Here is a 14392-nt window from a genome sequence, read left to right on the forward strand (position 1 = left end):
TCATATACTGTAGGTGTTTGCACAGCCACTGAATAGCACACCTCTAGTCTGTCATGCAAACTGAAGTCCACTGGTTTGTTCTGCTCTAAGGCAAATGATAGGAAATAAAACCTTTTTCTCATCAAAAGTTCAATCAGAAGGGGATTCCAGTGCTAACAAGCATCAAGTATCTTCTGCTATGAGATCTGCAGTGAATCCTCATGTCAAATGACTAGACAAAACCCAAAGCAGAGCCCAACTCTACTGACTTTTCCCACAATGTACTCAACCACTGACTTTGCTACAGTAAATTTCATGTTTTATACCCAGCATCAACATATTTTTCGCACTAACACTGTTCTCTCTGGTTACACAGTGCTGTATCTACAGCTGTTGATCAGCAGGGGACCAATGATCAACTGCTGTTGCTTTGTAGTGCATGCTCCTATGGCACAACAGCAGCTATGTCAGTTTCCCTGTGATTTAAACACAGGCTGCTCTGGAGACTGTGCAGCACCTGTGACTGGTATAACTGTGACTTAAGGGAGCTCACCAACTTGTTCCTGCCTTGGGCTGAGATGACAGAACACCTCAAAACCGCATGCTTGACTACCTTTGCTTAGCAGCAAGTAATGCACTAGCTTCAAACAGTCAAGCACCCAGACGAGATGAGAGCTGATCTTGTATCCTTGGTGTCCCACTCAGCAAAGACAAGTGAGAAAGAAAGCTGGCAAGACAGGGCAATAAACAGTGGAGAGGTGTGTTCTACTCACCGTGTCATCCTTGTATGATATCCTTGTCACCGTGTGTACCCAAGGCCCACAAACTAGCTGGTCACATGGAGTAATGTTGTCTTTTACTGGCTACTGTTTGGACCTTAGCTGGCTGCATTAAGATATCAGATTGTGGTCCATAGGAGACTGACAGTACCACAAATTTTAGGAGAGGATGTTAAGAGTTCATACCCCTCAGTAGCAGTTGACCACTAACCTTTGGGGAAGAATGGTCAGAAAGTGTTAATGGAAGCTTTTTTGGCAAGTGGCCACAGGATTTGTATCTTTTTTCCTCTTCTACTACAACTGCAAGAGAAGTTTTATCTGTTTTAAGGGCTAAACTAGGTAAAGATGGAGGAACTCCACCATTATTCAATTAGAGTTGTAGAAAGTGTTCATAATGATATCTAAACTAACTCAGAACTGTCCTGGTTTCTGATTTCATGGGAACCCTGAAAGAACTATTGTGTATAACCAGGGATTCACTGTGCTAGTATTTTCACACTTCCTTCAAGTAAACTTAAGATGTTTAGGACTTCTGTTGGAGCATGTGAAAATTCTAGGGTTTTTTAATGCTGTTAAACCAAACAAGTGAATCAGTGTGTGCTACTTTCTAAATTGGAATTTGGATGTGTGAAACAATGAGAATGAAAACCAGAGAGGTTTCTTCGATCCTGCTGTTTATGCTTTTTTATTCTAGCTTGTCCATTGAATGAGAAGGATATGTCTAATGATATATCATTAGTTCATGTAGTCTAATGAAGTATGTCTAATTTCTAAATGAGAAATACAATTGCATTTCCTGTACGTTGCATAGAACAGAAACAAATTTTTCTTATACATTAGCTACCTTTGGAGAAGCCAGAGCTTTGAAAAACTTCAAGTCCTGAATTATGTCCACATGTTTAGGCTTTTTTAAAACTGAAGGTAATCTCGTCAGTGACTTCCACCTGTACACACAAGACAGAAAAAATCTGATGCTCCTACCAAAATGGCAATTTTGAATGCAACATTCTTAGCTGGCTCCAGAATAAAATTATTTTGAAGCATAAATTATTCCATATTTCTTCAAAATGTAATTTGTATTAGGACCTTCATAGCTGTCATGAAGTGCTTCACTAACACTTTGTCAATCCAGATACTGGCTTGTCATGTTTAGAAGGCTGGAAATATTAATATAAAAAAACACTAATTACCACAGCTGTGTGCTAACTTGCTGTTTGATAATGGTGTTTCAGCATTTCTATCAGTTCTGACTACAATTCCTGTATGCCACTTTCATAACAACGAAAGTTTCCTCTGTTCATGTATCTGGTTTCCTCCGCTTATATGTCTGGTTTCCAAATTTAAACACAAGAAGAAATGATCTAGAGTGTCTGTTAGTGTAGTTAAACACAGTTTCATTTATAATCATAAAAATTAAGTCAGATCACACAAGCTAAGGAATTATAAACTACAGAGAGAAACTGAGACTATTCTTCTATATGGGTCTCTCTACCTGGTGAAATTTTTCAATGGATCACTTGAGCCACTTGTTTAAACTGTAAGCACCTATGCTATTCAGCTGGGTTTGTACCTTTTCAGGCATATGCATATTTGGGGAATATCTGTTAATAACATTTATAACTTGATTTGTTAATTGAAATTCTAAATTATTATCTCAGGGACTTATGTGACAGCTATCCAATAAGTGAACTGCAGTAGCATCATGAAGATAACTGACTTGACCCAAGAGAAGCTTTTGTATCTGTAAAGAACAAAGCCTAGCATCCATAAGTAACACAGCCTTTTGGATGATGGTTGGCTAGCTATCCATTACACTATTTGGTACAATTAATCCAGAATAATCAATTTGCTCTTGAGGTGACAGCACACACAGTATAGAGAATGTTAAGACTGAAACTTTCTATTGCATGGTGTGTGGCCACCTTTTTTTTCAGTTCTCTGCACAGTTAAGCAGGCTTCTCATTTGCTTCCAATCTGTTCAATTAATGTGTTTTAAATGTATGATAGCCATTCTCCTTTACTGAAATATCTGAAGAATCCGCAAAGAGTAGTCACAGTTTCACACAGGCATGTCATTTATGGAAAGTTTCTTTAAGGTTAGCTGGCTTAATTATAGTATCAGTGATTCCAGAGGTTTCAAACTAGCTACTGACTATTCAAAAGGACTACAGGGGTTAGTCCTTCAAACACAGCCAAGCACTTCTCTATATTAATGACTTACTGTTCTGACTTCAGTGGGACTACTCACATTAGTGAGAACTCTATGGAATAGTAAGGGTTAGCAGGATACCAACCTAAATGGGGTAACAGTAAAGCACCATAGAGATTCCCCCTTGTCCCAGAGTGCTTTGTTTAAAAGGCAGCCTAAGAATGCACATGGTATATGAAAACTTAGCACTAAAGCATGCATGACTTTTTAAGCCCTGAAGTAATTTTTCCCAGATTTGGACTGCTTTGTTACTAAAGGCACCATGCATGTTGCCTCTGAATATTCCTGCTTCAGTGTTTATGTTCATTTGGTAAACCCACTAATTAATAAACCAGGGAGGTCCAGGACTAGAAATATGACTTAAGCTAGAGGACCAAGGCTCTTTGGCTTGACTTGTAACTAACCCACATCCCTTGAGAACTCTACCTAGAAGGAGAGAGGTCCAACACTGCTATTGAACACACGTTTATGCCAGTGTCAGAATGTCATGATGAGAGGTACAGGAATCCCAGCAAATTTAAGAAGACCATTTTTTGAACTGAAAGATTAAACTGGATTTATTCTTCCAGAAGGATTTGAGTTGAAACTATTCACATTGAGCTTTTTCAATAAATTTTGGGGGATTGCAGAAGTATATCAGCTTGTGGAACTGGAAAGGAAACAGGCTGCTAACCTGAACAGTGTACATAACATACAGACTCTAATTAGGCTAAAATCTGAGAAAATCATCTAGTCATCACTATTACTGAATTCAAATCATGAACATCACCTAATCCTGGCTCTCACCTAGTCATAACAATTAAGAGATTTATCCATGCTGTGTAAAAACATTTTTTAAAAGGATTTTTTCTAAATAACTCACTAATAAAAAATACTAATATTTTCTCTGACCTTCAGGTGAAAGGTGCTTTTTAAGTATATTTGCAGAACTGTTCCCCCAGTCATACATATATGTAAATGTATGAGATCTTACTTGTCCCTGTCCAGCATGAGAGGATATTCACACTTCTTCTTTTCCATATGCTTGCTTTCCTCTTTAACTGTAGTAGGAAAGTTATTAACATCGCAAGGCAAAATCAACCGACTGATATCTGATAATTCCAACTTCCTAGGTTGCCCAAAGTAACCAAGATAGTATCCATTCATGGCATGCCAGAGCCTACAGACATAGTAGAAGCAGTGCCAAAGGACAGAAAGGAAAAATGGGTACTTTTAGAAATGGAACAAAAGTGAGAACATATTGGTCTACATTATTAAGTTCTGCAGCACTGTTCTAGACTTCAGTATGATAATCATAAAAAAAATAATCAATGAGACTGAAGTTCATTGTTTATAATGTAAGTAACTTGAGAGTAAAAAAATCTCAGAAGGATGTTGTAAAAATCAGAAAACAAACATACAGTTCATCTTTATGAAACTGAGGAGTAAAGGCACCAATATCCTGAATTGCTCCTACAGTAAGGTGCTGCCATCAGAGCAGGATCTACACAAAAATTCTTCATTGATTCTCCCAAAACCCCAAAAGAAACCCCTTCAAATGTACTTGTTAGCCAAGAAGGAATTACAGTTGTCTAGAAAGCATCTTCAGACTGCAGTTGTTTAATTGCTTAAGCATTGGTTAGATGCAATGCTTAGGACCCATGTCAATTTTAAAAGTACTGAAAGCTAAAATAGGATTAGAACAGGAGGTCATTTCTAAAATGATGGGTCCATTACCTATGCATTCAAGGTCACCTTGCTGAAAGAAAATGACAGTCTGCAGAAGGTCTGACTTCCTGAGAAAACTGGAAGTGTTCCATTAAAAAATTAGTTCTTTCAGGTGCAGAAGAGAAAATGCAACCAAAGTTGTATTTTATTTAAGTTCTAGCCTATGTACAAGTCCAGCAAGAAGAGGAACTTTGAAGACAGTTCAACTGATTTGCCATAGCAGTAAGAAATATAATTTTTGTACCTGACTGAACCATCAACAGATGCTGTCACTACCACATTTTTCTCCTCTTCATGAAGTAAGTCAACCACTTCAGTAGAGTGTGCCCTCCAGCAGAGCTCCTCCTTTATTTGCTGAGGGAAAAAAGCAACATAACCACATTTCAGGCAGTTCTGTATGCCACCATGGTTGCTAGCTTACTGGATTTATCAGCATGGCTTTCTGAAAATTAAGAGAGGTGAACAAGTAATCCCTCCATGAAACAGCCTGCAAATGGCATACGGTAGAAACACCACTCAGGGGACATGGATATATTCATTCTTAATGCAGCCTCTTTGAATGCAATGGAATAATGCTAGCAGCATTTTACTTATGTTTTTCTTGTTTTTCACAGCATCAAATTATTATTTCAAGTGAAAGACATGACCTTTATGTGCAGGAAACATTTTTAGTCCCTGTAGAGCTCTGAATCCATTTTTCTCTGTCTTATCTTGGTATACTGTTCAAGTTAAGAAAATCTGTCAGATCTTTCCTTACATTTTTATTGTTTTGTGGATCTTCTAAGAATGAGGCAATGCTCCAGCGCATAACATGTCCCTCTATTTAAGAAAGGAAAAAGCAAAACATCAGTAAATTTCATTAGAGCTACATATTCACTCGTTGCTAACATATGCTCTTGGTAAACACTGGGCAGAATGAAGCAGAGATTACAGGTCAGTGAAAGTTATTTTAAGGTGAATGTCACTATCTCATTGTCAAGCACAGAGCAAAAAATAATGGACTATTCATTAATATGCAAAGAAATATATATACTCTTTGTGAGCAATGTGTCATTAACTGGATAGGTTTGAAATGGAAAGAACGTGAAGTTCATTCTTTAAATGACATGAGCAAAAAATAAGAATCATCTTGTCAAGACAGTTATCTTATTGCACAAACTAGGTATGAGAGCTTCCTGGGGATTAAACTGTTTTTCAACCCTGGTAAAATGGACAAAGTTTGATTAATTGCATACATAATGAAAGCTTAATGTTTTACAACCTTTTAGTGCACTCATGTGAAGCTAGAATCGAAGAACCATTTTCCTTATGACCCACAACTGCTCAGTTTCCTGCCTAGGCTCCCTCTTTCCTGATGAAGTTGCCTCTTATCTCTCATTTCTACTACTAGACAGAGCAATCTTTTGTGTAATTCCAACTTTCATACTGGTCACATCTGGTTTCTAGGACTGTACATTTGCAAGTAAGCAAGGAGGCTGACAGAGAAGTTGACCTTTTCCTAACAAGGCAAAATCTGTATTGGGAACAAGAAATCGGTAGTAGCACTGCAGATAAAAGAGAAGGGTGCAGAAAGCATGAAAAGCGAATACACAGTGGCACAAACACAGAACAACAAAAGTAGAGTATCAGATGAATAGGTAATAGGGTGGATACTTTTCCACAGCTAATTAAAATCCTGTTCAGTGCATGCTGCCTTCCTGAAGTCATTTACTGATTTGAATCAATGGGGAGTGGAAACTCCTCTTCATTTTCAGCATCAATGTCAAGCCACTGCTCAGTTTTGAAACAAATGGAAAAAAAAGACTTGCTCCATCCAACTTCTGACATCCAGCTTCTGAGCATAAGAGCAGGAAGCTGGCAGGAAACAGTTCTAATAAGTATTTTAGAAGAAAAGTGACACATTAGAGGACAAAAATCTCCTATGACAGATGTGGAAGAGGAAAATTGCCAGTGTAATTCTAAAGGTTTGGAGGAGAATCAGACAGCAGATAAACTCTTGGACTTTCTGCCAAATGAAAGCCATATTTGGTGTGAAATTAAAAGTCTAACAATGAGCTGCTAGCACAGACCACAACTGCTTTCTTTCCTTATATAGCAGCATATGAAGCCATTACTGTGCACTCCATATCAGTGTCCGAATCATGGCTCTTGGTACAGCCACAGCTGCAGGTTTTCATTTAGTTTTATCACCACAGTTGTGAAATTTTTGCTTATTCTTAGCAGTAATCTTTGCCCTTGGTATTAATACAGTAATTCAGATGGAAAGTAGATGCAGGGCTTGTGAATGAAGAAAATTGTAATGTCTTTTATGAAAACAATTCCACTGATAATGCTGTTAACACTAAGCTTTAATCTACCATCCTTTCATACTAGAAAATACCTTTTTCAATTATTTAATTATAGCTTTGATGGAGAAACACTGGCAGCATTTGGACATTCATTTCCACATTTCTGGCACATTTACAGCATGATATTTTGTGGTCCTACAGACTGTCCTAAACAGAATGACCAAGATGTTTACTCACCCTTACTGCCTGCCAAAAGCATTTTAGTGCAGATGTCTGTACATAGTGCTGTCAGAGGAACCAAAGGATATTTTGAAAATGGCAAAAGTTCTTTCACTAAGTTTCCCTAAAATAAATAAATAAACACATGTTTCTCTTTATAATATCTACATGAAAAAAAAAAAAATCAGTGCATCAGAAGTTGAGTGCCATTGATTTGATCTACTCAGCATTATTCAGCTCATACGTATTCAGAAAGCTGCTAAAAATGTAGTTTCCTAATCTACTGAATGACAAGATAGCTGGGGTGTATTCTTCTGGAATTCTGTCTCTTCTACTTCAAAAGAACTTCAGAAGAACCTTTCACTCTTAAGGCAATTCAGTCTAGCTGTACCTACCCCTGCTTCACCACTTACCTCTCATTTGCTATGGAATATCATCAGTATGCATCTCACTTGCTACTAAAATGTTGTTTCTTGCTGCAAATGGACCCATGATATCTCCTTCACTAACTTGCTATATTTTTCAAGTAAGCACCAGTAGACTTTCTCCCTTACTGCCTCTTCAGGTTTGGGAGGAGGTGAGGGAGAATGTCTTGCTGATAAGGAGATTCTTGACTGTGTCATCCACGTAATGATGATGACAGTCATGTCAGTGATGACACACCATCACCTGAACTTGGAGATTCCTACAGAAATCTAAGCACACTAATATATCAACTGTGAAGACAACAAAATCCAACAAAGCCCATGCCTACTGTACATGGGGACATTTACCATCATGTTCTATTTTCGCATAAAACATCTACAAAGCTATGTCACCATCTTTCTGAAAAATTCTCCCTCCGACTTGCCTTTGCTGTGATTGCTGTTAAAGCCTTACATGGCTGACGTGTTGTGATCACTGTCTGCCACAATGACCAATATTACCCAGTCATATCATGGTACTCCCCCTTCTTGCTGTATTTACTTTTTATCTCTTGTTTAGAGTAACATGTTTTCTGAAATAAGAGTTTTACAGATCTGAGGTGATGTGACAACTAGACCAGTGGCATTCTGTTGCATGACTGGCTTTACAAGCTGATTACAGCTGTAGATACTATGTGTTAGGATACTATTCTCTCCTGATTTGTAACCCTACTAGTGCTAGCTGGCTTGGGCAAAGTTTGAGACATATTTCTCCTCTTCTGAGAGTAGGATAGGCCTTGCCTATCATCCTTTCTTAGAAGGTAAATGTTGTGGCTGAAAAATCAACTTCTAGACTTTCACATAACTTTACATTCAGTTTTTGTTAGAATTATTTCAAATCATGTTTCTTCATTTTCCACTTGCCATTACTCCCTGCTATAGTTATTAAAGCAGAACTAATTTGTGTCCATGGAAGAAACTATTAACCAAAAAATGCAATAAAATATCTGCTGCTGCAATTGCTAGCTAAAAAGCATTATCCAAAGATTAGTAGAATTATCTTCTCAGTGGTCCAGTCCCATCCCAAAGACATTCAGATAGCTACCTGAATACTCCATAGGCAGATACAGCCATTTTCATGAGCAGAAGCCAGTATTGGTGAGTGTCCTGCTACAGGTTTGGATAACTGTACATTCATCTTCAAGTACTGCATATTCTCATACCTAGCTGTGTCTTCTGCTTTGGAACACAAATCACACATTTTCTCAACAATTTTTAGTAATGCTATTGAATGGACATAAATTATAGAACACTAGAAAAAAAAGTAAATTTGAAAATAAACTCCTTCATCAAGATGGCATTACTCTGAAAACATTACAGATATGGATAAAATGCAGCTGAAAAGAAATTAGAACAAACTTCATGATCTTATCTAAACCAGCCAGAACTATTGCTCCATGATGCAGGGGAACTTTACTTAGAGCACAGCAACAGATTTTATGAAACTGCAAGCACCAGTGAGAGTAAAGGGGGAGTGCAAGACAGTGGTCATCAGGAGAGCTGAGAGGCAGTTCTGCAGCCTCTGCCCAAGGCTGCTAGAGATTACTATAAATTTAGCAATAAAGTGAAGTTTAATAACTAAGTGACACTTAACAACTCTGGAATCATAGATTTCTATACTTATTTCTCCAGTTCAAAACTCTTGGTAAATGCAAGGTGGTGGTCACAGAGAACCTTTTTTGAGTTCCTGCTGTGACTTCCCCAGAGCTGGAGATGCTGGGGGGCCCCATGAAAGTCCTCAGTGAAATGGACATTCAGTGGATGCAGGACCTAACATGAGTGTCTATTTCACTGGGCAGCTACAAGGCTTAGGGATATTCTGGTTTAGGGCATGGTTTTTTTTGCAAAATAAATTCAGCTTAAATCCGCATTTCAGATGATCAAATTTCTTGTTATTGGGAAAGTCTGCCTTCCAGAAGAGGATGTCTAAAGGAATCATAAGAATCTAGAGGATTTGCTCCTTGCAAATTCACTGACTCTGCACAGCTTTAACTCTTAAGCACTTGTCTCTCTCTTGTTTCTGTTGTTTTAAGGATATATACTATAGGGAGTATTTTTCCTTCTAAAATTTCATGTGCTTTTGAAGATGTGAGGCCATTCACTCACACTCGACTCAAGTTGGCTCTTGCTATACCACTTCAATAATTCATTGCTTGAATATTTATGTGGAAGAGAAGGGTGTATAGTTGACATTTCCAAATTCTGCCAGGTTTTCAGCATCATATCTATTTAGAAAAACCAGCAATTAAGCCCCTGCATATCCTGCACCCTCGCCTGGCTTTTGTGACACAACTGCAAATCAGGAGGGATCAGAAGACATTGAGGTGTGTCATCCACATACCAATGGTATCCTAATTATTCTAAACACAGTTTGCCAGACAAACTGACAAACTCGTTTTCTGTGGTAACCTGGGCAGAACTTATGGATCAACAACAGAGAGAATGAAAAACACCTTTCCATACCTGTTGTTATTTGAGTATTTATTTCATCACTTTTTACATTTTCCTAAAAGCAAGGAATAAAATGTAACAGAATTAGAAAATGGAGCTTGGGTGTAACTACAGAACAGTTCTCTAGTTGAAATTATTTCCAGAACTTGATTTTTTGTAATTTAAGGATTCAAATACTCCCCCAATTTCCATTCAATCTGGGACAGCACTGAGTGAAAACAAGAAACAGTTCATCTGAAGAGAATCAAAATCACAGATGAACAAATCACAAATGAAATTAATTGGAATTTAGAAGCATGCTAAAGGTAAATTTAGCTGAATGGCATTAATTTCTTAGGACAAGCAGTTGATCACTTACATTCATGTGAATGTAACCTAGATCTCTTACTTAGAGAGTTTAATTCAGAACATGCATATAGTCGTCTTACTGCCTTGATCAAAGATGAACAAAGTGCATAAATAGCAATAACATTTACTCACATCTGCATCTTCAGTATGCGAATTGTCACAGTCCTTCATTTGTACTTTACTATATAGGCTTCTGAGGATCCCCAAGGCTGAGAGCAATTAGTATAGTGGCCTCAAAAATTGCCAAGTCAAATAAGGCAGGAAGAACTATGCAGCCATGAGAGCTTGAGGTATCTTAGAAGAGGACAAGCCACTTCAATCTCATTCTACCTATTGATCTGTAAGGCTTGATGTGTTGGGCTTTTGGGGATCTTTTTAAGAGCTGCAAATGACTGTCTATTTTGTTATTCTAATGACTACATAGCACAAGATATGTATACTTTAGTTTGCGATGACAGTTACGCCTGTGTCTATTTGGGAATCTATGAAAGTGCCATGCTCTGCTGAACCAACATGCTGGAAAGAATCTGAGAGGTAGCAGGATTTTCCTCTTTTTGCCTACTTGCTATCTGTTGCTCTGCAGGTATGGCATGTTCTTCTGGCAAAAAACGACAAAAAGTGTCACAAAAATCATCATGCTAGCCTTAGAAAAATACACAGATTGAGACACTGGCTTTTTGAGGGTAAATTAAAAAAAAAAAATCATACTGTCATTTGAAAGAATGTATCCAAGCAAGTGTGGCTGCTATGTAGGTGTGGCTCCACTTTTATTCAAGTACTTCATGATTTGTCTATTTTACTTCCCCCTTTGAGTTCTTCTACACCCCCATTTGATAGTCAGAATTGCTAGCGATAAGCATCTGACAAACACTTGGATAGTCAGCTATTCTATATATCACAGAGCCAGCTGCCTGACAGGATGTATTCTTAGTTCCCCACCTCATTCAGCTTAGGTGAACAAAGTTAATTTCTCTGTAATTCTTGATACTTAGTTTTGTGCGTGGCTTTATGGAGGGGTTTTAGTGAGCTACAGGATTTTAAAACCAAAACCAAAATGAAACCAGAAATTTGTTTTGAATCCTACCGAAGCCATGAAGCCACTATATCTACCTTATGTAGGTTCAAAGAACTGCTCTTGTGCTCTGGAACGGCACCGATATCACTCCTCACAGTAGCAGTAGTAGAGGGCAGGGAACTAATTTTCCTGTGTGAAAGAAATTATTTGAGATCACTGAAGTTCTTGAAGATACTGTTTGCTATCTGGAAATCAACATCATCCAGTGTAATAAAGCATAATAAAATAGTGCCTGAATTGATTAGACTGATTAGATTAAGAATTGTTGGTGGTTTAGAAATTTATCCAAGTAGGCAATATTTGCATATTACACAGCCAACCTCTCCTGTTAGGAGTTTTGAGCAAATTAAATCCATAGTAAATCAAAATTAACACTGGTGTTCATCCTCAAGAAGTGAAGGGGAAAAATTCAGTGCGTGCCAATGGCTTGTTCCCTTTCATTTTACACAGCGCTTTGCTCTGCAAATAATTAAATACTCTTCAATTAATTACAGAAACTTGTTTTCAATCTGTTAAGAAAATTCTCAGAAATGGGATTCTGTGGAAGAAACTCAGGAAAAAAATTTGGATGTGGTCTTCAATATTTGTGTTTCTGAGTCAAGAAAAGTTCTAACTGTGCTAATGAGAGGTTCTTGCCACATAACTTACACCAATGTCACAGCTGCTCTGTTTTTGACAAGAGTATCCAAATAAGTGGGATAATGTAAAACCCATATAGAATGTATGCAGCTGGGGTAGCCCACTTAAATTTGGACAGATGGCCATGACTGTAATTTTTCAGTGTTTGATTTTACAAACTTGCTAGCATTCTTGAACATTGTGTGTATGTATATGATCACAGTCAAATTCATCCAGGTACCTTCCCAGTACATACAAAACATCCTAAGCCTATATGATTCAAAGTCATTGTAGGATCTTCCTGCTTAAGCATAATCAGAACTTTTCTTGATTTATAAAAAATTCTATTTGTGAATTGTGATCACCACATTTTTAATTTAGCTAGGATTTCTTAAGCTAATCATTAAGCTATTATGTCAAAAAGCAAATATATGTTCAGTGAAGTGGCACTGGTACATTTAGGGGTGTAGTAAATGCATAAGCTACTTGAAGGTTTTAAAGTAACATAAGACCATAAACCATCCTTATGATTCAGGAGAGCAAAAAAGGTGCCTAATTGCTTAAGACCTTAAAGCTGCATAAGTATTTAAACCACACTGAGTCTTTTTGGCTACCATTGCCCTTGCATATCCATTGGAAGACAAGCAATTCTGAAGTTATGCACAGGTGCAATGCTTTTCTCTCAAAATGAGCATATTTGCCTTAAATTCTGTTCTCCATACAACACTACCAACCTATGCCAGCTTCTAGTTTGTTTTAAGATGAAACTTGAGCCTGCACACTTCAATAAGCTTGCCTCTGTTTGCTGAGAATATCTAATAGCGTGAGGATTGTATCAGGTTTAAAATAAAGAAGAAGCCTGCTGCCACACAGTTATCTCACAGAGATAAGAATCAAAGAAGGTGCAGTACACAGGAAAACTAATACCTGAGACAAAAGCTGACTTCTGTTGAATTCTTCAACTGAATTGAGACTTATGAGGTCATTTAGAGGACAAAAGGATAGCTTAGTGGAGTGGTAAAAAAAGAACATATAATTTGGATTGATAAGCATTACAAAAGTTTAAGGATGGGAAAGCTTATTAAGTGTTTGAACTTGAATTGATTAAATACAAAGAAAATCTCAATTTAAATCAGCTCTCTTGGTCAAACATTACATCAGTTTACTACAACAAAATTCCTAATGACTGAGCCTGTCCTGGAGGAAGAGAAAATGCACAGTTACCTGGAAGAGAAAGCACCATGTACAAGGAATAATATGACATTGACTCCAGATGCTTGAAGAACTGAAGCCTGGCTGTCTTCATTAATTTTACACCTGCAAATAAAGATGTTTGTACAGGATGCATCTGATATGTTGCGTATTGCTCCCAGAAAATGTTGCAGGCTTTATTTGTAATCTAAAAAATAAAACATTTCATTTCCCAGAATGCATGTCACTTAAAAGTTTTAGACACAGTTTTTCAGAATCAGTTAATAAGTTATGATGGATTAATGTCAGTGAAGAGTAGGTACAGAATGTGCCTGTGCCAGGAAAAACAGAAACCTGATGGAGTTATGAACATTTCATTCAGCCAAGTATTTTCTTGAGAATTCGTATTTAAGAGAAAAGTAAAGTAACTTATGTTGAAGTTAACTATTGTTAGAAAAGTACCTTGTTCCTGGCATTAAAACCAGTCAGGTGAACCCTGGGTAAAATACTCTACTTAGTTACAAAGCATTGACTTTTCTGTCTTCCACCCATCCCCATGAATTTGTTTCCTCATATATGGGGAGGCAAAAGTGAAAGAAGAGCCAGAGCCAGAACTGCAGTTAAGTTTTGATTATTTCCCATGGTACAGAAAAACTCAGCTCACTTTCTCACAAACGTGCCAATTTTACACATGAAGGATGCTGTGAAACTGTTGGGTAGGATAGTTAAATATTGACTTTGTATGGTCTTAAAAGGCATTTATTCCATCACAAACACAGAAATACTGCCATGCTGCTCCACTTGGTCTAACCAGACATGTTGTCATTGTTCACTTTCCTGATGTAGCAGCTTAATCCGCATGAGAATTTCTGGAACCATCCTATGATCCCTTTTTGTCACTTTCTGTGAGAGATTAATACTCCCAAATCTCCAAAATCACTTCAGATTTCTGATTTTTGAATGTGACTTCTAGTCTTCTAGGTATAGACAATGATACTTATACTGATAATGTAGAACATCTGCCATTATCATCTGAAGTAGCATTATTTCCAGATGTCCTCCCA

The 14392-nt window shown here is 37.5% G+C and overlaps 1 protein-coding gene across 1 annotated transcript in view; it reads right to left on the reverse strand.

Moving 5' to 3' along the window:
• Positions 1-14392, reverse strand: part of WDR64 (WD repeat domain 64) — a 76257-nt gene that overhangs the window by 1864 nt on the left and 60001 nt on the right. The window contains exons 17-25 of the mRNA XM_010562943.1: positions 13362-13454; positions 11555-11639; positions 10109-10151; positions 8691-8824; positions 7200-7305; positions 5432-5493; positions 4919-5028; positions 3941-4126; positions 1603-1702 (exon numbers count right to left, since the gene is read on the reverse strand). Coding sequence (XP_010561245.1) covers positions 1603-1702; positions 3941-4126; positions 4919-5028; positions 5432-5493; positions 7200-7305; positions 8691-8824; positions 10109-10151; positions 11555-11639; positions 13362-13454 — 919 coding nt within the window. The remainder of the gene's footprint in view (positions 1-1602; positions 1703-3940; positions 4127-4918; positions 5029-5431; positions 5494-7199; positions 7306-8690; positions 8825-10108; positions 10152-11554; positions 11640-13361; positions 13455-14392) is intronic.

Source organism: Haliaeetus leucocephalus, unplaced genomic scaffold, assembly GCF_000737465.1.
Source record: "Haliaeetus leucocephalus isolate CR32 unplaced genomic scaffold, Haliaeetus_leucocephalus-4.0 Scaffold162, whole genome shotgun sequence".
NCBI lineage: Eukaryota > Metazoa > Chordata > Aves > Accipitriformes > Accipitridae > Haliaeetus > Haliaeetus leucocephalus.